Below are 19,198 nucleotides of genomic sequence, written 5' to 3' on the forward strand. Positions count from 1 at the left end.
TTAATACAAACAATAATGTTTATTAGTTGTTTATACAGCTCTAATATGCATCCATCAATTCATGTTTTAAAGCTATACATACAGGTTACAATGGGGCGCCTCTCGGAATTCAGCAGTACAAGGACCTCAAAGGCAAGTCTTCAGCAGTACCTGTATTCATACTACGTCTTTATTTATGTACAAAGAAATCAGAGAAAATGTTGCTATTCCAAGACCTGCATCACTTTGCATGACCCCAACAGTTTGCCTACATACATATATACACACACACCTGGAAAAAAATGCCTTCCAGTTCTGAAAAACGAGGCAAAAAGCAAGACAGAACAAGGCTAGTAACAAGTAGTGGCTCCCAAGATGTTAATGATCCTGTACTTTTGCATCTAATTCAACAGCATGTTGAAGAACTGTATTAAATACTTGGGAAAAAATCAAAGTCCACTGTGCAATAGCAGTAAGGACGTGACTTGTACTTTTAGAAGTGCTAACAGGATCCAACAGTAAGTATGTTTTAACTTAAAGACAATTAAAGAGAACACAGCAGTCTTCAGCATTCACACAGTCAAGAAAAATAAAGCCAAAAAGTAACACAGTATTTTTCTTTCAAGAAGACCAACTCCATGCCCTTACGGAAGATGTTACTGACTAAGGCAAGGCTCACTGCAGCAGCTGTGCTCTATGCGGGACGCTCAGCTGTTGGCTGCAGAGGTGAAGTGATTGGAGTTCAGCGGTAGCAAACCATGTTTGTGCGCAGGAATGAAGGTACTGAACTCCAACAACACACAGGAATAAAACCCTTCCAAAATACTTCTGTGTGTATTTTTCTGGCCTAACACAGCAATCTGTAGACTCACATCAGACAGCAGGCAGAAGAACAGCAGAGGAAAGCACTCTGCCGTCCATCATGCCATCGTAGCGGAGGCTGCACACAGTTACTGTACGTCTCTAAGCTCGGGGAACACCTGTCTGTGCAGTACTGTTATCTGAGAGATTATCACCACACGGCTACAAGTACTGTGCAGACAGAAATAGAGCAACAAGTCCAAAATTAACACCCACAGAACAAGATTGAATTCCAGCTCCAGCGCTGACCACCAGCATACCTTTGGAGCAGCCACATGCCTTTTTTCTTCTTAAAGCAGCTTCAATTTCATCCCATGTGCTTTCTAAGCAGTTACCTGTAACCCCAGCACTCGCAGGGCTGCACTACCAGCGTGCAACACGTGGACACACCACTACAACTCAGTATTTTCTAAAGGAAAAGAACATCCCACCGTTAATTCCATTTTCCTTTCTATTTAAAACCAGCAGATGCAATTCTTACCAACTGACCTCCCAGCATAAACCCCATCACCACAGCTTTGCCAAACAGTTCCCCATGCCACGTTATGCCTGGACAAACCCTTATAACCGTGTGGGAAATCATACATTTGCTCTGAGAAGTTTCCCTACCACACATGCAAAAGGTATAATGCAAACAGTAAAATTTTGACCGGTGTTTTCACCTTAGAACAGTGAGGAGTAATAGTTTTTCCAAGGATGGCAGTTGTGAGGTTATAAATTAATGTGTATGTGTGATTGTGCACAGCCTCTGACCTGCGTGTGCCCCTCCAGCAATTAAGGGCAAATCTGTGTGTCTCACCCGTTCAAACAAGAGCTACAAGAACAAGATGAGCTCCTTCCAACTCCACTCACACTGCGTTTTACAAGCCAGGAACGACAGAAAGAGGTAAAGGGGGAACCAAAATATGATCCTGGAAACATCATTAATACATACCTGTATGGAGGAAACTTCACAATAAAAACTAAAATTCAAAAACCCTGTGAGAATAGAATAGAATGCAACCACATCACTCACAGCCTGCAAGACAAAAGGTTTTGGCAAAGCACACAGTAACAGCAGGGGAGGGCATGCTGGAAACACTCAGACTGAGCTCTGCGGACACAGTCTGACCCGGCTCACACACCCCTCCTCTATCACACAGCTCCTGCATTTATCAGCCTTTCCAATCCAAGTTTGTTTCTCTTAGCAGAAGAGCACATCTTCTCTTTGTAGCAGGAGACTCTTCTGCCCTCCATGGTGCTTGATACAGGAAACATTCAGACAAGAGTAACACTGAGCTGGTGATGATTTGCAAAGAATCAATTACAGCTTCAAGGGAAAGCAGCATTTTCTGTATTATTTCAGCAGCAGCAAAGTCTTCCAATTTCACAAATAAGGAAAGCTTAAAAAAACCAACAACGCAAACACCCAACTTGTGCCTCTGCTCAGAAGAAATCTGGCCTGAAAGGACAGAGGGCGGTATGTGGGGATGATCCTCTTATAAAGAACGACCACTGTCTCACGTGAATTTCCAGCACGCTTTCTGTACAATAGAAAAGTTAACCAGTGAAACCCTGGTAAGGCAAGGACACCACTACTGCTTATGATTCTAAGCAACAATGCAAAACAAGTCAGTGGCAACCACTTATTTCCTCACTGTCTGCATTTAGCATGCTCACTGCACCGCCTTATCAAACACCAGGACTATGTGCACAGACACTGTCCTTTCTTAGGGCCATTCTTCACAACGTCACATCGTTCTTATCCCATAATGCTCCATGATGCACCCTTTAAAAGTTTAATACTACATTCATTTGAATTAGCTGAGAAACTTCTTGGCAGACATAATTAGTCTGACAGTAGCAAAGTTCATGTTTCATTAGCCAGTTAAAAAGAACTACTCAAATAAGGAGGTTTACAAGACCAAGTATGCTTGGATTAATTTATTTCAACTCAGTTCTTTGAAGAAAGATCTGATACACAGATAAATGGATCACCTCCTTTCACACAGAAAGCTAGCCAGGTGATAAACAGAGTGCATGGAATATAGAGGACAGAAAGCTTCAAGAACGAAAATGTAACACCAACCAGGACAAAAGTGGGGCACAGGAAGGGGAAGAACACTCATCCACAAACTTTCATAGATATGTACCTATTTTAAGGTGAATGGAAAATTGAGCACATAAAGAAAAAACTGATCAGTACGTGAGTTGTAGGCACTTGGGCTGCATAGACTGTAGTAGGTGCCTATCAGCCATCAGCATTCACACCCGAACACACATTTAGGGACACACCATTTCATGCATAGGAAGACAGTAACCCTCCCTGAAATAGAAAAAAAAAGGAATTTTAAAAGGGAGGCCGAGCAGATCTCCGGGAGGATTTCCCACCTTGCCTCGCAATTAAAAACCTGTGTGATTTTCAGCTCACAGGAGGAACACTGAGTACAGCCAACACACCAACTTTATCCTGTGCTAAACCAAAAGTACCACCTTGCTGCTCGAACACTGAAACATGCTGCACTGCTGTTCTGTTTGCTGGTAAGGCGCTGTTCTATAGCACAAACCTCAACAACCTTTTTAAAAGACACCTGCCACTTTCTGTGAAATATCCTAGGGATGAAGAACAAAGGGAAAGCAATTCAATGCAGTGCAGAAGGGGGAAACAGATGCAACACAAATCAAGGTCACAACTCATTAGGACAATTTCTTCCAAAAAATAACTGTGAGAAACCGTATGCAGCAGAGACGAAAAGTCAACTTGCTTTGCTATGAGCAGAGCTGTGCAGAAAGCCCTGAACGGTCCCCCAGGGAAAAGAAAACCGCTGTAAACAAGAAGTGCATGAAAAGGGCTTCTGTGAGTTCAGGAGTTTGGCTGCTCTTCTCCTCCATGACCAAATTTAAGGACTCCTTCTATTTCATGACTAACTTGAAAAATATTTTTAACATTACTCGAAAGGCAGCATGCATAGGAAAAGACCATCACAGCTAGAACGTTATTGTGAGGGTACACACATGCACAGCCACCTCATGTTTTTCTCCTCAGAATGTGAGTACATAGACCTGTTCTCTTGAGGAGCCTTCTGGCAGACAGATGTTCCCACAGAGTCTTTCCCTGTGGCAGTGGGAGGCAGCCCTTTGCTTTCATTAGTTTTGCTGAGCTTTCAGTGAGATCACAACCACTGCTGGGTGTGTGAGAACCTGGAGAGTCCCCTCTGCTCACAAAGAGGTGATAACTGCTGCCCAGCTGCTACATCAACCCGTCCTCCTTACAGACTGCAAACCTAGCACGTACAAGGAAGGCACATCTGCCTTTGCTTCCTGAGCACTGCTGAAGAATGCTATAGGCGTGTGATGCTTCAGTAGGCACTGCCACCACTGTATTGTAGCTAATGAACAGCAAACCTTTCCTCTGAATGCAAGAAAGAGATAGAAAAGAAGCCTCATGATTCTATGTGATCTATTAGACGCTTCCATAGCTGGGTTAAGGCTGTACTGTTTGCCATCCAACATGCAGACAACTACTTACTTTTCAGATTACAAGCTCTTAAGGACACCAGACACTGTTTTAATAAGCAGACCTCATGTGTGCAGTTACTCTCAGCTCCCTGCTGGGGTCAGCTGCCACTTACGAGACAGAGATGAAGCAAACCATGCAGTACCTTTGCGGGCACACAAAGTGGCAGTGGCCAGGATACTGAGGGGAGAAGGAGAGTCAATGTAAATATAAGATGTCTGGTTGCAACATATGCTACATCTGGAAAAAAATACCATGCTTTCATTATCTGGACACTGTCCTACTGATTTAAGTGAAGGAGTCAGCAGCAAATTCCATCAAGAAGTACCCAGACTGAAACTGCTCCATGATATCTCCTCTGTTAACAGGAAGAACTTCTTGTCTTAGAAAACCAACAGAAAAACCAACACACAACCTTTACAGATTCAGGCAACAGTGTACAGTACTGAAAAACACTAAAGCAAAATATTTTGAAGGCATGAAAGGGAAGACAGAAGACTCAAAAACCAGACACGTAGGTTTATAAGCATGTCTGCTTTTTCTTTAGGACTAGAATATGTACGCTTCCATTTTATAGGCAAGAGTGCACAGAGCTTGGTTCTCAAAGATACCATCAGATAAACTGCGAAAGTCATCTTTGCATTAAATTGTTATTTCTTCAAACGTTTGTACATTTTGCAACACACCAGTTACACACCAATACCTATGTGCATGCACCAGAAATATATGCATGTACATGTTAAAATGCTTAACAAAGACAGCAGGTTTCCGAGCCAGTGAGCATCATAAAGAGATAGCAGAAATACATTAAGAAGTTAAATTCTTTACCTGCCTTTGTTAAATACAGACCTTTGAAATGGCCTCCCTTCTTTTCCCATACATTCACAACACGATCCCCAGGGAGGCAGGCAAACGGCAGAGCAGGTGCACTGACTACATTACCCCATAACCAAAGATGAGCACATTAGAAAGTTCAATTCAAGCCTGTTCTTTAAAATGTCTTTTCCATCCTCATCAGTTGTATGAGCTAAGAAAGGGAAGGGTGTTTTAAACAAAGTTTTATTTCATTTTACTATACTCTTCCAACACACAACCCCAACATAAAAGCCTGCAATTAAGGCTACATATCCTTTTACAACACTGGTAATATTTCAGATCATCCGACTGCAGTCCCACTGAAGAGCCTGTATCCTTTAACACAGTAACTCTGAGCCTCCATACGGAACCACCAACCCATGAAACACTACAGGAAGAAAAGACAATCACAGTGTTTGACACTTTCTTAGAACTCACCTGGGGACCGTGCAAGGGAGTTATATTCACAGGAAGTGCTGCCCTGGAACTTCTGTGGGAACATGATCAAGGGGTCACTCACAGCTTTTCAAGTAGTGTCTTCTACTTCACTCCCCTTCCCCATCCCAGTTCCAACCACTGCATATAGATATATATAATTTGATGCTATCAAAGAACTGTACCTCTTCCTCTGAAAAACACTACAACATACATCTAGTTTTGTACGATTCCAGTGGGACTTTTAAACATACTTTTGTCTCTCCTCTTTGGTTAAGGAAGGAAAAAAAAAAAACAACAGACTTTTTCCCTTTCTGAGAGCTAAAGGTACTTCTACAAGCCTTGAATCACAAATGAACACGTGCTGCCAAAAAAGTAAAGCAGTAGCATAGAACATCGTGACACGCACTTTTTGGAATCATCTAATCCAATGGTGATCAAAAGAAAATTTGTTTCAAAACTCTTTGGCAAATTTTTACTGTTTGCTGATACTGTAATTGGATGGTGAATCTGTATGCCCCAACCCACCATGAAAAAATCAAACTGAAAAATCATGTGAAAAACAAGCAGTTTTCTTAAGAGAGAACTTGCTTTATAAAGTTGTGGCGAGCCAACTGTCTGATGGATGTTACAGCCACACAGAAAACGAAGGAAAAGAAGTTGTGACACGTTGGCAAAGTCAAATATTAGTACTGCTGTTAACATACTGATTCAGCTTTACACACTGGTCTGAACAGATTGTAATTAACCTAAAATTGAGGTATAAATATACACAAATATGTACAGTACACATACAGGAAAATAGTTTTGCATTTGTAACATCAGTAACTTTAAAAATACTGGAAAGTTGATATCTATGCCATTGATTTGTTTGCTAATTTACTGAAATTAACGAAGCCACATCTTTGACTAGAGAGGACTACAATGTAATAATGAAACCCCAAAGCATAACTTCTTTCTCTTGCTTCATCTTCACCACACTCAGCATCAGACTGTTCTCAGTGGCTGTATCTTGGAAGGAAGGCTGATCACTGCTTTCACACGCATCTCCAGAGGAAAACAACCAGGAAAACAAATTGAGCCATCAACTGCATCTTTCTTTTTGCTGAACGGTCTGAATTTATATACGTGTGTATGTGTGTGTATCTACGTAGAAAATAAAGTTGAAATCAGTTCATTATAAATACACCTAACCCAGCAATTCTGCCACTGTGAGGGTAACCACGGGTACAGCTTTTTTTTTTTAAAGCAATGTCTGTGCAAAGGGGTCATTAAAAATCATCTGATCTTTAGCCTTGACATCATCCATTCGAGTCCTTGGCAGAGTCTGTAAACAAGAGAGAGAATTTGTAAGGAATAGGTGCACTCCTCAGGGTAACTTCAAAGATGATTAATTCCACAGCACCAATTTATATGAACAATTCAGTTCTCCTCAGGAACTCTAATTCTGACTGAAGGCAGCATTTCCAGAAACAATTCACTCTTTTCATGTCTTACTATGCCATCTACGTGTAGAAGACTTCAGCTCTTACAGGCGTATGCTGAAGTTATCTCTAATTACGATTACTCTTAATAGACTAATGAAAAATGTTAGGTTGTTCCTACATCCATCTTCATTAGGCCTCAATCACCTGAAACTACACTTCTGAGAGTCAAGACAGCAAGTTTCCTGTAAATGTTGGTTATCAGATCTCTGAGTTCCTATGTCAAGTTTTTGCATTCAGAACACAGTAAGTAGAGCATTATCACTGAAAGGGGAGCAATGTGTTAGAATTGACTACCGCAGTAAAAATAACAAAATCATTCAAGACTGCCCTCCTACAGAGGATAACTCTTACCCCTCTCCGGTTAGAGCACAGCACGCCTGAATGTGCCACTGGTGATCCTTAATTGAAGTCAGCTTCAGAAACTGAGAGATTTCAGCCACCGTCATACACTCTTTAACATCTTGCTTGTTAGCAAAGATCAGCAAACCTGCTTTCTTCAAGTCCTTGGGGGAAAGAAGAAAAAAGACTATCACAAATCTGCCTTTGGAGACAAAAGATGTGACAGCAAACTAGTCAGCTGTAAGCCCAAGCAAAAAAAACTCATAAGTGCTGCAGGCTCATCAGCATTTAACTTCTGAAAAGAAAATATTTTGATCTTGTTGATCAGATGTCCAATTTTTGCCTAAAACTACCAACGCCGTTCTGTTGTCCTCCATGAGGATCAGGGCACCCTGCATCTGTCCTGAGCACAGTACGTGCAGTTACATCACCCACCTGTTTCAGAGTCAAGGTCTTCTGCTTTAGCCCTCCCTTACAGAGCACTCCAGCCTGTATATCTGAAGCAGCTGCTCTCCCTCCCTGTGCCTGGCTTTTACACACACCATGCTTTGACACATACCACATTTTCACATACATGCACACCATGAGATTGATTTTAGTGCCAAATCAGCAGTTTGTGCCATAGTTCTTACACAGAACCAACACTCCAGTAGTTCTCCAGCACTGGAAAAGCCTTGCCCAGCCATCCTCTGCCACAGAAATCCCACCTATTAAGCAGCACTGAGACTGCCCCGACAGTGTAAAGCAAGCTGCAGTAACGTTTCATTTATAAGACGTTCATCGTTTGTGGAACATCACCATTTACACTACTTTAGAATCAAAGCATAGGCATCTAAATGAACAAGCACACTACAATAATTGCCTTGACAGGGCTCTAAAATATTCAAAACATCGGTTCTAACCATTTAGAGAAGAGCAACTCTAGGCAACTCAAGTTTGCTTTACCTGAAGCTGCTTTGGATTACATTAGTACAGACAGATACTATTGAAAACGTGCCCTCTGAAAGTAAGGAGGTCTTCCCAGAAAGCCATTCACTTAGATGGCTACAAGGCACACTAACTTTTACAAGCAGTAACATTAATTCCCAGGAGATCCTCTGGTTCAGAAAATAGCTGGAACTGATCTGGGCAAGTCAATTTTACCTTAGCAAGAAAATCCAACTGAACTAGTCAGCAAAAATGAAAACTTTTCAAAGACTGCAAGGAACATCTATTCTATGTACGTATTTGATTTCCATTTCAGGTTATATGAATAATTGTTCAAGTACCGTAGCACCTACAGGGTCAGCAGAATATAGTGACAACAACCTGCTGCAGGACAACAGGCACACCTCCTGTTAGATGTGTGCTCTGGGTGTAGAAGCAGCCTCCCAGCATGAAGCAAGGGCATTCATATTGCTTGGAGTTTCAAACTTCCTTCATTTCAAATACAGTTCATTAACAGCTTCCGCACCCTCATTTGCAGATTATGAAACAGAAGATGCAGATTTTGTTTATCTACTGCAACAGACTAAATAGTACAGCTGAGAAATTCTAATGATGACAGCAGCAGACTTGATGGCAACGGTCCCTGTGCTGCATGCAGTGCTCTGCCACAACCAGGCAGGCAGAAGGTGCAGGTCTGGGACTGCTGCTGCCCTCTGCTTACACAACAGGCTTCGCCCAGCTGGCTGAGCAGTCACCACGCAGTGACCTGAGCTAGCGAAACCAAAACCCCACAGCCAGCCACAGACCCACACTGCTAGCACAAGGATAGCCCTGAAGGAGAGAAACGAAACCCACAGCAGCAGGACCTTGCAGCAGCCAAGCCTATACAAGTTTACACAACACCAGAATGAGACAGACCGGCCCACCTTCTTCCCTGCCATCCCAGCTTTCCTGGGAGACTCGCTCTTGAGTCAGGGTTGCTTTTGTAGAATTCACCCCTTTTGAGCATCACAGAATGCAAAGTTTCAGACAAAGTATGGTCTGTTTCAAGAAGGTGAACTTAAGAAGGACTACTGAGCTGCCACTGAGCATGGAGGAAGAAGCAGCTGCAGTTTAGATTATCTAGAACCTGCACATCAGCTGGACGCTGGCTGAGGTTTACAGTATAAAGTTCTGCAAAAGAGCTGCCTAAAACCCCGAGGTCATGGCATAAAAACAACAACATTCTGGGAGGACACCTACTTCTCAGGAAAATAATTACCTGTCCTCTGGCTCTCAGCTAATTACACCAACCTTCCTAAGAAACAAACTCAGTGACATGTTAAATACTATTTGAATTTAAATACAAAAGAAGAAAAAAAACATCGAGACACTGAAGAAAGGTCTTGGTTGTTTCTCTAGTGCTTTAGACTACCATGATCATTCAAAGGAAGTATATGTATTCATATACAGAGATATACATAGATATATAGATGCAGTCTTGGGCCTTTCTGCAGTCACCTGCTGAGCAGTGGTGATAGTTTAAATATAGGTGGAATATTTTGGGATACAATGCCATCAATTCTATGCACATCTTTGTATTCTGACATTTTTAGGTTTGGAAGCTCAGTGTCCTCAGTGTCAGCTCATACAAACAGATCCCATTTGCATTAAATTTGCTGCTCTTACATATCACGGCAGAAGTTGTGCTTATATAAGCTTATATTCAGTAAAACTCCAGCCCCTGGTCCTGCAGCACTTTGTGGGTAGATAACTTACATTACACTGCACTGCTCCTTGACTTACACAGTACGAGAGCACTTATGAATCAGAAACAGTTCCATTTTAGACCTAACACAGCGCTCAATTTGAAAGAGAGTCTTTACAAGTTAGCAAATCATAGTCATTCTCTAAGTTCAAGCTGATGTAGAATAACTACTACAGCTTTCTCACACCTTTTCATAGCATCACAGAATGGCCTGGGTTGAAAAGGGCCTCAAGGATCATCCATTTTCAACCCCCCTGCTGTGGGCAGGGTTGCCAACCACCAGACCAGGATGTCCAGAGCCACATCCAGCCTGAATTTTAACAGTTTACGTCACGCATTTTGCATTTCTGCAATCATCACATTGCTGTTTGGTTCTTACTGCAAAGGTTTCCTTTGAAGAGTTAACAACTTAAGCTTCCAGCCACAAAGAACAAGACTAAAGGCACAGCATAATAACCCTTCTTCAACTACTGCAGGTCTTCTTATGCTGAAAAACATATACATCATTTCTAAGTGCCAACTTCTGTTTTGATGAAGCGCTCAGAAGCTGAAAAGTTACTTTTATAAATTAATATGAAATCACTGATCTCCCACAGATGTATTGGGAGTTTCACGAAAGACAGAGCCTCTAGCAGGAACCAGACAGGTCTGACAGCACTGCCCACAGACAGGAACAAGGCAGTTAACATTAGCCCTGGGTTTCAGCTGAGCCATGTGTCCTTTCTGGTCTGTCTCCCACCATCAGGCTTAAATGGCATTCTTAAACAAAGCTCTCACAGACCAGTTTCCTGATCCACATCTTAGGCACAAACATTACATCAAAGAAGATACAGGGTCTACTCACCTCATGTGCTAACATCTTATACAGTTCTTCTTTAGTCACCGAAATTCTCTCTCTGTCTGTGCTGTCCACAACAACTATTACAAACTTCAAAAAGCCAAAAGTTATTAGTCAGCCTTTCAAAGAACATACTACTTCCTTCCGGCCACGCGTGCTTACACAGAACAGATCATTGCTCCCATCAGATTATTCAGATAGCCAGCGGGATTTTCAGGTGTTGTCTTGTCCCACACACACCTCTCCCAGACAGAGCCTGGCTGGTTACCCACAGCACTGCCATGGCTAGCAGTTCAGCCAGTGCTTTGTATACAAAGCAGCTCTGACACATCTTTTCTGACCTCCATTTTCAAGTGAAAAATTTATTCTGAGATCAAGCACTTGTCAGCATCCCAGATCTGGCTTTATTCTTTGCTTAGCATAACTGAGGTGGCACACAGATTGCTCAGATGATTTGTTGCTTCCGTAAGAAGGTGAAGTATATCAGCTTCCTCCCTTTGTTTCAAGCTCTAACATGAAAGCAGGCATTTAAGGGGTTTAAAAAAACAAAAATAAAACAAATGTCACACTTCAAGAGTATACATGCATATACGTGTCACAGTGCCTTCTAGTGAAGCACAGAAAAACAAAGACTAAAGAAGTTAACCTTTTAATGAAAACAACATCAACAAAACCACAACTGTTATCACGTAGGAAATCTTGACTTGAAGCATGATTTGAATCAGCTCCAGCACATGTGCTGCAGCTTTGTCACCGAGGTGTTCTCAAAACTCTCAGGGTGCTTGAGTGAACTGATCATAGGAGCCTGCAAGACAGAGCTCCTGGTGTTGGAGGAAAACTTCTGGGACTTCCAGCCTCGCTCATTTTGGGGATACACAGGTTTTGAAGCACCTGCTACAGAGAAACAGCTGCTACAGTCTGCAGTAGGAACCTGTAAACACAGGGATGTGCAACACCTGCCCAAGGCTGTTGGATCCCCAGATGCAGGGTCCTTAAAGAAGTTACTTTTAAGTATGTTATGAAAGTACAGAAGGGAGTTGTACAACAGCCTGCTAACATGACTTCACAATCAGAACACAAGCACCCTGGAGGAGCTACACAACACTCAACGTGCAGCTAGTGCAGCTCCCTGGGAGCACGCCTGGCAAAGGCCTCGGGTAGGCTCTCTCCTTCCCCAGCAGCCATTCATGACCACAAGGCTCAGGGCACGGCCACAGCTCTTACCTCAGTGTTGGTGTAGTAGGTGTTCCATGAAGACCGCAGGGACTCCTGCCCTCCAATATCCCACATCAGAAAGCGTGTGTTGTTAACCACGATCTCTTCCACATTGCTGCCTATCGTAGGTGAGGTATGCACCACTTCATTCATTGAGCTGCAGGGAGAAGAGATCGGCCCTGTCAGACACAGCCAGCACTAAACCTGCTTCTGTGACACTAAAGCTGATGGTTACTCCAAGGCAGAAAGGTTAATGGGGGAACTCTAGCAAAAACTCCTAATGCAAAAACAGGAACAAAGTTGAAAGAGAATAAAAATAACAATAAAGGAGAATTCGGTGACCTATATAACAGTCAAATTATAAAGCTGAGAGAGCATTTGTCAACAAAACTATTTTATAACTAATTAAACCATAAAGCTGAGGGAGCATTTGCTTCAGAAAGCGTTTCAAGCAGCCAGCTCTTGTTTTTCCAGGCTGCTTTTGGCACGATGCAGCATGGAAGGGAGCAGTTGCTTTTCTTCAAGACTATGGTTAAGCCACAAGAATTCCAAGGTTGCAGAAAAACAACTGCTCAGTCAGCTCCACCAAACGCAGGGTTGGACAGCACACACACAGCTCCTTCACACTGCAGTTACTTTATGTCCAGGCTTCCTTCTGTCCAGCAAATGGACTCTCAATTGTGGAGATGAATGCTGGTTAATTAAAGTTGAGAAATGCATTGTTTTAGAGATACTTAGTGCAACTCTGTCGTTAAGGCAATAATAATCACAAAAGCAGCTTTCAAGGAAAAGGTCAACCATTTTTAAAGATTTTTTCTTCTGATAATCATGATATATTTTTTCATTTTATATACATTTATGTATATATACATATATATATACATACACACACACACACTTTTTTTAACACTTCAGCAGAGCTTTCAGGTATAGAGACATCAATTTGAGACTTGTAACAGTGCTGGGCTATTTACTGACCAGGATAACTGAGGGATAAAGGGGTAGCCTAATACGGTGAGAAGGAACGCCAGCTACTCAGTGTCTTAGCACCAAGACAAGGTATTTTCTCATCACACAAGTTTGGGGGAAGCTAAAATAGGAGAAAGAGAAAGATCAGAAGGAGAAAGAACAGTAAAATGAAAAGGAAAACAATGGGTAACAAGATGCCTCCGGCTGATCTAACGTTTCACAACCAGGTTTCAGCAGAGTTCTTTTAATGCTTGGGAAAGGCATTTCTCAGCTCCCATTTCCCTGGCTGAACCTGCAGCCTTTCACACTCTGAAAGGCTGAGAGGTGCTGTCGGCACCTCTCTGTGTGCAACTTGATAGGTGGATTTTCTTTCCTCCACCCCACTGAAACAAGGTTAGCGTGGAGCTTCATGGCATTTCTAGACAACAAAATGCCAATTCCTACTCAATGAGGAGGGAGGAAGAGCTGAGGATGAGAATGGAAAGAAACAAAGTGCCCATAGGGCTGCCGCAATCTGCTGGAAGAATCGCTGCTCCAAAGTGCTGCAGCCCTCCACGGCACCCAGCACCAGTCAGCACCCTGAGACACTGCTGCCGTTATCTCTGCCCATTTGTTCCAAACGTCAAACACTCATTCTTGCTCAGAACATTTATCTGCCATGGAGAAACCGTACAAGGAAAAATATACCGGGCAAAGATTCCTGAAGCAAGAGTCACACAGGAGGAGCAGATCAGACCCATCCAGAGCAGCACCCTTCAACAAGAGAGAAGGGGAAGTCCTGCAACGCCAAAAAGGGTACAGAGGAAAAGGAGGCACGCAGCCATCCACTGTACAAAAGGGAAAAGAAAACACTGAGATGGCAGAAAGAAGAAGATGAAAAGAATCATGAGACATTTGGGGAGGAAGTGAAAAGACACTGGCAGCTTTGTAACGCACCAAGGATGGTCCTCAGCAGCAACAGTTACTGCTCTTCACAAGATTCCACTTCATTCTATTACTTCTTTAATATTAAAAATATTTCCTCACTCTCAGTTTGGTAACAACGAGGATCTTTATCTTCTCACTTTTTCCTGCACAGCTTGCACACGGCTGGAAACACTGCATAACTTTCGCATTTCAGAAAGGCAAAAGCCAATCATGGTTTGTCAAAAGAAATATTCACCCCCGCAACATTTTAAGTTTAGGGTTGGAGCAGGAGTGCTTCCTAGCACTGCTGTGAGAGAAGGCCAATCTGCTCCTGCTATAGAGAGGCCTTGAGCTGCCTGTCCCACCTGCAGGTTCCGAGCCCAGGCACAGATCTGCAGCCCTTTATCAAAGTTGCGCGGAGGACCAGCGATACGGAGCCCATGCAGGTTCCATGGAAATCAGCAGCAAGGCTGAGGTACGACAAATACAAGCCAGAAACAGCTCAACAGCAAACAATGCTTCAAAGCTTGCTGGTGGCTCAGACCTGGCTGCATGGCCCTGTGCTCTGCCCTCCCTGTGCCACCAAGGTGGGCAGGACACAACCTGAGGCAGGGAGAGGTCAGGCTTTGGTGCTTTGCAGCTCACAAATGATGTCAGTTACATGCTGACCAGCACAGCAGCATTATGCTGTGGCTAACCCTCAGTGTAACCCTATTTTATGGAGCTGGCAGACAACCTGTGCTGTGACACCAAAGGCAGCTGTGATCAAGTGTAATAGAAATGTAATTTGATAAACAGAAGTTCTCAACAAAACCTTACTCACACATCAGGCAGAACACAGACATTTCTGAACTCTGAACACACGCTCTGACCCAGCGCCACCTATCCCATAATTTCCACAGTGATCTCCAAGTAAAAAGAAAGGAGTCAAAACAAGCCAAAGCAGTGCACACAACACACACCTCAAAACACATAAAACATCACTGGCAGCTCATACTTACAATTGATAAAGAATGGTAGTTTTTCCTGCATTATCCAGACCAACAATGATTACTTTGTGCTCTGAAATAAAAATACAACCAGTAAGTCACATTGTTAGCTTTGCTATCACAATGACTGCGTTACAAGACAAGGTTCATGCTGCTCAGCCAGCACGTAGCTCTGGTGCTGGATTTCAGACCATGCCTAAGTCTGCCTGTGCTGCTGTCACATTCCCTGTCTGCACACCTGAAGGAACAATTTCTAAGATATCACATTTGGATTTTTTCCTCCTCTAAGCTGCTGGAGCATCCTTTCTGAAGCTTCTACACTCCTGCAGATAATAACAGACTGCATTTTCTATTACCCCAATTATAACATCTCTCCAGAATGCTCATACAAACCAAGTGTGCCTTTCCACGGCCATACTACTATTACAGCCAGCAACTTCTTCATCTCTTTCCGAGCAGCAGTTAAAAAAGCAACAATGCTGCCTGCAGGAACACCCTGCAGCACACAGAGTGCTGCTCCTCGAGCCACAGAAAAGGTTGAAAAGAACCACAATGCTCACTCCGCTCCAACCCCCTGCTATGTGCAGGGTCACCAACCAGCAGCCCAGGCTGCCCAGAGCCACATCCAGCCTGGCCTTGAATGCCTGCAGGGATGGGGCATCCACAGCCTCCTTGGGCAGCCTGTTCAGTGCGTCACCACTGGATCACCAAGTCCAACCATACAGCCACCACCACCCGTGCCCCATGTCCTTTTTCCCTTTTAGCAGCCTTGGAACCCGGAAAGCAGATTTGCCTACTTATGTCTGGCAGCCCTCATTCACCCAATTTAGTTTCAGACAAACCAATGGGCACAACAGAAAGCTACTCCAGCACTCAGAGCACGCACTGACAGAGCTCAGTGCCAGAACTGCTGATCGTTCCTGCTTAGCACCTTCCTTCCTATGCATCACAGAAGAAACCCGAGTTCTGCAGGTGGTGTTGCCCAGCACACCCAGATGGTGCCCAGCACACCCAGATGTATGCTTCCCCCCAGCAGCCCGCCCAGGCTCCGCACCCCAGAGCTCAGCTCCCGGAGCCGGAATCGCTGATAGAAGAGACATTCAGGCAAGCGAGGTTCCTCGGTTCTGATTTTACCGACACGCTGCGGTTCTGCGGAGCCGCCTCGTACGCCACCACCACGCAGACGGTCCGGGTTCAGCCGTGCCAACACCGGAACGCGGCCGGGCAGGCACGGCACGCTCCGCGGCGCCGAGTTCGCTCACGGCGAGCCCAAAGGCGCCGCACCCTCGGCCGGCAGCGCCGGTGCGCGTCCCAGCGCTCCGTAAAGCCGCCCTGCGCGGAGCAGCCGGCGGGCCCGGCCCGGCCCTGCCCCGACCGCCCGCGCCAACGGGCCCGGCCCCGCGCGCCGCTCACCCTGGTGGTTGAACAGCCTCCAGATCCTGGTGAAGAGGATCCCCATCCTCGGCCCGCTCCGGCCGCCGCCGGCTCCTCCGCACCCGCCGCCAGGGGCTGCCCGTGGCCGCGGCCGCCTCAGGGCCCGGCCCGGCGCCCGGCCTGCGGGAGGGGCCCCCCGCGCCGGGCCTGCTCGCGCTGCGCACTGCGGGCCGAGCGCCCCCCGCGCACGGACATCGCCGCCGCCCGCGCTCCGCCGCTCCGCTCCTCGCGCCGCGCCTTCCCGCAGGCCGCCGGCCGACACCGCTCCGCACCACAACGCGCCGCGCTCCTCGCGGCCACCGTAGGGCACGCGGAGGCGGTGTCGCCGTGCCGGCGAAGGGAGGCCACGCCCCTCGGCGGCCGTTGGAAAACCACGCCCCTTGCGCGGCCGGCGCGAGGCTGCAGCTCAGTGCCTCCCCGCCCTTCTCAGTGTTCCTCAGCGCTCCTCAGCGCCTCTTAATGCCCCTCATCTCCTCTCAGTGCAACCTCAGTGCCTCACAGTGCCCCTCAGTGCCTCTCAGCACCCCGCGGTGCCCCGCGCATCTCCGCAGTCCCGCCCCACGCATGGCAGTGCCGGTTGTGATGATCGGTTTCAGCGCTGCGGGCTGAAGGGCCTGGAACACACAAGTGTTCCTTCAGCACTGAGGTTGCACTGAGCTCTCCGGACACGTAAATGATGACCCCAAGCGACACGGCAGCTGTGCTGCTGTTTGTCACTCGGGCACTTTGGAAGGCACAGGCAGATATGCTGCTTCCCTTCCGTCTGAAGGCTTCCTGCCCACACTGCTTTCTGCTCAGCACCGCCTGCCTTAGAGCCTCGAGGCCTTTCCTCTGTACAAAAGGTTACTTTTACCTCAGACGGTTACGTTTTGTCTTTCCACAAGACTTGAGGTCAGACATATGAGCAGTGCTTATTTTCAGCACAAGGATGCAGATTTGCCACAACGCAGAGCTGCAGGCAGGGCCCGCAGCTGACACAGGTGCCTTTGTGTGCTGGGCCCCATGAAGAAAACACACCTACAGTTATCTGAGTAATAGATGTAGCTGTGCTAGGAACTTTCATTTTGACAGTGGCTCCTTGCTTTTAGTTCCCCTGCTGCAATATTGCCTGTAGTTGCAGCAAGGCCAGCAGCAGTCTCTGAGTTTCTGTGTGCGTCTGCGGGCATTCGCGCTTTGTGCTGCAGCGAAGGGGAATATTCAGCTCTGAAGAAAATAAACATCCTGGTAATGAACCGGCACATTACACCTTTAATAGCATGAAATAAACCACGCTCTGCGCCAGTAACATTGGTAGCCATCCAGCTTGAAAACAACTAGACACAATGTGGCATTGTCCATGGGGTTCACCTGCATGTCTTTTCCAGTGTTAGGTCCCAGCTGCCGGAACGGCAGGCAGAGCAGAGCCCAGCTGCTCCAGAGGAAGGCTGCTAATCCTCTGCAGGTTGGGTCCCACTTTGAATGACCTCACTGCAGTCATGACCACATGCAGAATGACCTCACCTCAGTGCTTAACCTCAGGTCAGCCAGGTCCTCCTCCTACAGCAAGGAAAGAGATCAGTGCTGCGGCTTCGGGCTGGGGAAGGCGGGAAGCTAACCAGCAGGTCAGTGCAGCAGCTCCTCCCATCCTCCCACCTGGCACAAGCTCAGCGCTCGGCCTGCAGCCACCCCTTCTGCTGTGCCTCCACGGAGACTTCCAGGTGTGCACAGTGCATTTCTGCTTGCAGCCCTGGTGCAAACACCGGGTGATTCTGAAACGCGTGGGCTGACACCAGGGTGAGTTGAGACAGAACTCACACACAGCTATGCAAGAGGGTAACAAAACTCAGTTATTTTGAATCTTAAAATAGAAAAGCTCTTCCCCTCCCTCCCCTCCCCCCAGTATTTTTTCTTGTTAGACTCTGATGTTTTTAAGCAACATTTAAGAGCTGTGTTTGGTGCCGCCAGCACCCTGCCATGCTACCCAACTGCCAGCAGCTTCTCTATAGCCAACAGCTGCACAAATGGAGCAGCATGTTCAACATGTGTCACACCGCTGGGTTTTTTTTTGCATGCTGATGCTACCACCTGGCTGCAGTTCCTGGTGGGAGCTTTCTAGAGAAGCACTGCAGTTGGCACGGTTTGTATTGAGTACGATTATTACTCCTGGAAATTCAAAACGCCGTTGTCAAATAGCACACAGTTTGCTCCTAGCAACTGCAGAGCACAGCTGAACGAGTAGAGGAGACAGGCAGGAGATGTGGCTCACAAACCTTCTACTTCCAGGAATGGACTAAACCACACAAAAGAATGTATTTTTTGCTCTATTTATTCGAAAGGCCACAAGCCCTTTGTTAAACAGCTTTGATTGAAACTCACATGCTAAAATCTACTTTTGAAGTTAGACAAAATGACTCAATTTGTGTTTAAAACGCTGCATGTATGCTAGATACTTAAAGCTGATCCCCACCATAAGCACACAGCTTACCTGGTACCCGTATTTCTGCCTGCAGAAGGCAGGCCCTGGGCAGGAGGGCTGCAAAGCAGGCAGAGTTGGTTCCTGTGGGTGCCAGCCAGCATGGGGAGGCACGAGGAGCAGCTGGTGGCAGTCCAGCAGCAGCAAGGAGCAGCAGGTGGGTACAAAGGGCAGGCAAGCAGCACAACGCCCTGCTGGGCTCAGAGCCGCTCATGCTGTCTGGCTGTGCAGGCCCTGGCTGACTGTTCCCAGATCTCCTACGTGGTCAC

At 45.9% G+C, this 19,198-nt stretch overlaps 1 protein-coding gene across 3 annotated transcripts; it reads right to left on the reverse strand.

Moving 5' to 3' along the window:
* Positions 1 to 16,785, reverse strand: ARL5A (ADP ribosylation factor like GTPase 5A). 3 transcript variants are annotated; one of them, XM_015301617.4, is made up of 6 exons: positions 16,457 to 16,785; positions 15,056 to 15,116; positions 12,189 to 12,336; positions 10,971 to 11,054; positions 7,465 to 7,616; positions 1 to 6,953 (listed from the first exon to the last, which is right to left on the reverse strand). In XM_015301617.4, exons 1-6 carry the CDS (start codon positions 16,500 to 16,502, stop codon positions 6,905 to 6,907), a joined length of 540 nt encoding a protein of 179 aa, XP_015157103.1. In that variant the 5' UTR covers positions 16,503 to 16,785; the 3' UTR covers positions 1 to 6,904. The 3 variants fall into 3 exon arrangements, with proteins under 3 accessions (XP_015157103.1, XP_046800136.1, XP_046800135.1); XM_046944180.1 differs by having other exon boundaries at positions 15,841 to 16,547; XM_046944179.1 differs by lacking the exon at positions 16,457 to 16,785 and adding an exon at positions 15,437 to 15,551.
* Positions 16,786 to 19,198: the final 2,413 nt, after the last annotated feature.

Source organism: Gallus gallus, chromosome 7 (assembly GCF_016699485.2).
Source record: "Gallus gallus isolate bGalGal1 chromosome 7, bGalGal1.mat.broiler.GRCg7b, whole genome shotgun sequence".
Taxonomy (NCBI): Eukaryota; Metazoa; Chordata; class Aves; order Galliformes; family Phasianidae; genus Gallus; species Gallus gallus.

Excerpts from the sequence above, each read along its gene's own strand:
- ARL5A (XM_046944179.1), bottom strand. The coding sequence starts at position 15,488 with ATGAAGAAGTTGCTGGCTGTAATAGTAGTATGGCCGTGGAAAGGCACA. Across the intron at positions 12,337-15,055 it reads ACTACCATTCTTTATCAATT|CTCAATGAATGAAGTGGTGC; the intron begins GTAAGTATGAGC and ends TTCTCCCTGCAG. Across the intron at positions 11,055-12,188 it reads CCTACTACACCAACACTGAG|TTTGTAATAGTTGTTGTGGA; the intron begins GTAAGAGCTGTG and ends GGCTTTTTGAAG.